Source organism: Rutidosis leptorrhynchoides, chromosome 7 (genome assembly GCF_046630445.1).
Source record: "Rutidosis leptorrhynchoides isolate AG116_Rl617_1_P2 chromosome 7, CSIRO_AGI_Rlap_v1, whole genome shotgun sequence".
In the NCBI taxonomy this organism is placed as follows: Eukaryota; Viridiplantae; Streptophyta; class Magnoliopsida; order Asterales; family Asteraceae; genus Rutidosis; species Rutidosis leptorrhynchoides.
The window spans coordinates 124,318,323-124,322,832 of record NC_092339.1 but is presented as its reverse complement, the minus strand read 5'-3'; the positions used below and the strand labels follow the sequence as shown (position 1 = coordinate 124,322,832).

The 4,510-nt window shown below is 30.2% G+C and overlaps 1 protein-coding gene across 1 annotated transcript; it reads left to right on the top strand.

Moving 5' to 3' along the window:
• The first annotated feature begins 284 nt into the window (after positions 1-284).
• LOC139859579 (probable xyloglucan endotransglucosylase/hydrolase protein 28) lies at positions 285-4,220 on the top strand. The gene is made up of 4 exons (XM_071848363.1): positions 285-459; positions 565-665; positions 2,408-2,616; positions 3,569-4,220. Exons 1-4 carry the CDS (start codon positions 285-287, stop codon positions 4,047-4,049), a joined length of 966 nt encoding a protein of 321 aa, XP_071704464.1. The 3' UTR covers positions 4,050-4,220.
• Positions 4,221-4,510: the final 290 nt, after the last annotated feature.

Here is a 4,510-nt window from a genome sequence, read left to right as displayed (position 1 = left end):
ATGTAACCACCGATCAATCAATAAATTAGGAGTAATAAATTATAAATAAATTAAAATTAATATAATTATTTGAAAGGCTTCTCACTGCCCATAAAAACCCTTCTCTCTCTCACACCTCTTTCTTTCTACTCTCATACCCTTGCTCTCCTTTATCCACCGTTTTTAATTTTAATTTCTTATTCTTAATTCTTATGGTTTTGAAAAATAACCCAGAAAAATTTTAAAATAGAAGTCTTGAAGCATAAAACTTTTTAATTTTATTTGTTACTTGAAGTATATAAAAAATGTATTATTTGCTACTGATATTATGCTCTGTTTTAGTATTGGGTTATGGGCCATCAAGAAGTCTGTCAATTAGTGTATCATTTGATGAAGGGTATTCACATTTATTTGGAGATGATAATTTACAAGTTTTAAACGATGGAAAAACTGTTCATCTATCTCTTGATCAAAGAACAGGTATGCCGTATGCATACAAAACCTCATAATCTTATTATTGCCATTGTTATTATTGTAATGTCATTAATTTATGTTTATTTTGTACTAAGTATATTTTATAAGCAGGTTCTGGATTTGTGTCACAAGATCTTTATCTCCATGGGTTCTTCAGTGCCTCTATTAAGCTTCCTGCTGATTACACTGCTGGTGTTGTTGTTGCTTTTTATGTGAGTTTTTTTTATTTAAATGTCAGAAAATGTTTTCATTTGCATGAATTTTATATATTTTCATGTGGCTGGAGATTATATGAGATTATTGTTTTTTGTTTTTTATAGTTAATTTAGATTAGTTAAGTAACATGAACACCTATGCCTTTTAAGAATATATATTACGGAGTATATTTTTATATAATTAACATAAAAATTAAAGTAAAATTTGCATAATGTGGGATTGCTTGTATCTTGGACTATGTTTTTCCACTTTTCTTGAAATTTGGATAATCACTCTTGGTAAAAATGTCAAAACATTTTGACCTTTTAAGGTTATAGTGTTCTTTGTAAGGATACCCTTTTTTATTGGTAAGAATAAAATAATTTCTTTTGTTGTAAACAAATATGATTATAAGCTTAAACTACAAAATACAACATAATAATAGTAATAACGATAGCTAGCAAAAAAACTTGTAATTGTCAAAAGGATTGCATCTTGAATACAACCCCCGTTTTAAAAAATCATTATAATTATTTTTCTTTTAAAAGACAAAAACTCACCCACCCATATAATACTAACACAAATATATACACCACAAAATGTATTACGCAGTAAGAGTGATCTTGATACCGACAAGCCATTGCCATTGACTCTTTGGTATCATTATAATTATATTCCCTAAATCAACAAGGAAGCTATAAATTTTCATTATTTTATATGGTTTAATACAAGGTTTTTATCGTACTCAAGTACTCGTATAGTTTCTTTGATGTACAATGTATACAAGATTTTTAACTTTTAGTACTAATCTTATAGGACCTATGATGAGTCCACTTTTTTTGAGTCTTTATGAATCAAGAATTATTAATATCATAACTATAAAGAGAAGTTTATAGGAGTTGTCATTCAATCACCTTTAGCATAGGCTTACAAATAAGACTTTTGACATTGTCATCTATATAATGTCATTTTAATTATGTTATAATAACCAATTCATTAACAATCAAAATCATATACCATGAATTGAGTGCTCATCTATGAAAGACAAGTTTTTAGAATTGCTTTTTTCTTGACTCTCAAAATAAATTTGGGATTTTTTAAAATCAAAAAAGTACATTGATAGTGTATCACTGGTAGGAGTAAATCATGCATCATAAATATGGTTCAAAATCAAGAAAGACAGATTCTTGACATTGCCAATTGTGGGTGAGGGGTTCTCTTGGGGTCTTTTAGAAACATTAAATTGCTTCTTTCTTTATAACCTTTGTATACTATAATCAATCATAAAAGATTGATCTTGAAGTTGCTTATTTTTATTGAAGTTGTTATATGCTTGCAATAGCTTTCTTTACATTTGAAGACGCATATATTTGAGTGGTTTGCGAAACGGTGAATAACCCGATTAAAGTGCGTACATATAAAATAAAAATAAAAAAATACTCGTATTCCCCATGTAACATTGAACAGAAACATTATCCATTTACATATCATATATTCCCTAATTTTGTAAAAAAGAGGGGTAAGTTGTTGCAAGTTGTAATTTGTACAACAACAAGATTATATATAATCTATCAAAACATGGTGGATAGGTGGATTGTGAATTTGTAAATCCAAGCAGTATTAGCTTAAACATAAATCTGTGTGGTCTCCAATCTTGTGATGATTCGATTTTCATATACAGTAATATTTATTTATGTAATTTATAGTTCTTGTGAAAGTGAAAAATTTTACACCCTTTTGGATAAAATTGTTTTAACAGATGTCAAATGGAGACATGTATGAGAAGAACCATGACGAAATTGACTTCGAGTTCTTGGGTAACATCAGAGGAAAAGAATGGAGGATACAAACCAATATATATGGCAATGGAAGCACAAATGTTGGAAGAGAAGAAAGATATGGTCTTTGGTTTGATCCTTCTTATGATTATCATCAATATAGTATTCTTTGGACTCAATATCACATCATGTGAGTAATCCTTACATTACTATTTCATTTTTGTCTTTTTACTTTCCCTAGGTTTTTTATTCTTTTTTGTGGATCCTGTTTACATTAGACTATATTAGAAATATGTCAAAAATAGACCTATTGAAACAGTTAATTGTAGGTAAGCATTATTGTTATAGACAGTTGATTAGAAATAATCAGAAACTGTCACGAGATAACTCGGTTAGACATAATAAAGGTACTTGACCTTCTCGATTAACCCGGTGTTCACCTTTACTTGTTTACATTTAAACATTCATGTGATAAGTGGTTTATGCTTACCAATTCATTGAGAATCGCGATAATTCAGCGTTAGAGGAATTACTTATACGTTCCGGTAAAACAAAATTTGAACCAACTCTAGTTATATTAGACATGGTGCTCGAATGTTGATGCATATGTAGGGACTAAAAGATCATCACAAATGTGGTAACATATTGAGATGGTCCATGCCACTATATATGTAATTTTGAAAATATTTTTAACCTTTTACAGCAATGAGTATAATTGTTTTTCTTGTACATTTATATACTATTGGAAGCAGTAGCTAGCTTTTAGAGTAGTAACAATAATAGTACAAGCAGAGATGTAAATGCCATGATGCCTTCCGCATTATGCATTGAATGTTGTACAATTCTTTTTATTTCCTTCTTATCTGCTCTCATCATCAGGTCCCCTATATCTTGTAGTACTCTTGGATCTTACAAAATTCACATACATCCAATTTTTTCTGTTATGGTTGCTGTGGGTAACTTGGTCATTTCAATTAGTTTGTGCCTTGTGCAATGCAAGTTGTACAATATTATTTAATGTTCAATATATTGTGATTGTGATATTAGTGATACAATAAGTTGTTCAGACACTATTACTATTAGGTATTGTATATTGTATTATTAATCATTTATTGATTTATTGATTTTTTTTTTTTTTTTAGATTTTATGTGGACAATGTTGTCATTAGATGGATCAAAAGAACCGAATCAATGGGTGGGGATTTTCCATCAAAGCCCATGACTTTATATGCAACAATATGGGATGCTTCAACATGGGCCACAAATGGAGGCAAATACAAGGTAAATTACAAATATGCCCCTTACATTGCTAAATTTTCTGACTTTGTCCTTCACGGATGCACGGTGGACCCCATCGAGCTCTCGTCTCTAAAATGTGAGTCCGAAAAAAGCCCAAACGCAATCACACCATTGGAAAGGGTTAAAATGGAGAGCTTTAGAAAGAAACACTTGCAATACTCGTATTGTTATGACAAATTAAGGTACAAAACGCCTCAATCTGAGTGTGTGATCGACCCTAAGGTGGCTGAGAGGCTAAGAAACTTTGACCCCGTTACGTTTGGTGATGGTCATCGCAGCCATCGTGGGAAACGACACCACAGGAGCCGGTCAGAATCTTTTTAAGTACATTAGTGTTTGCATCATCCATGAACTTGATTTTTATGGTGTGAATATAAAGGGTGAAATGAGTGGGAATGGCATATAGTTTGTTTGTGGTTGAGTGATGAATTATGTTAAAAGTCTTGATGGTATAATGTTTATTTGGACCACATACGTTATTTATTTATTTTATGATGATCATGTACCCATTGGAATATATATAATTAATATGAATAATTGTTGTCATAAACATTTCTCACATTTTTTGTATTTAAGTGATCTTTCTTATCTGTATATATTTGTGTGTTTTTAGAAGATTATAATGATAAATTTGTATATTATGGGCATAAATGTCATTTGGAAAGGAACATCATGTCAAAATAGTGCAAGTGGGGTTTGGGATGTTGACAAAAATTCTCTAAGCCAAAAATTAAGGAGCACTCTTTGCTATTTGTCATGTTGTATTACATTTATTTATTTTTTAT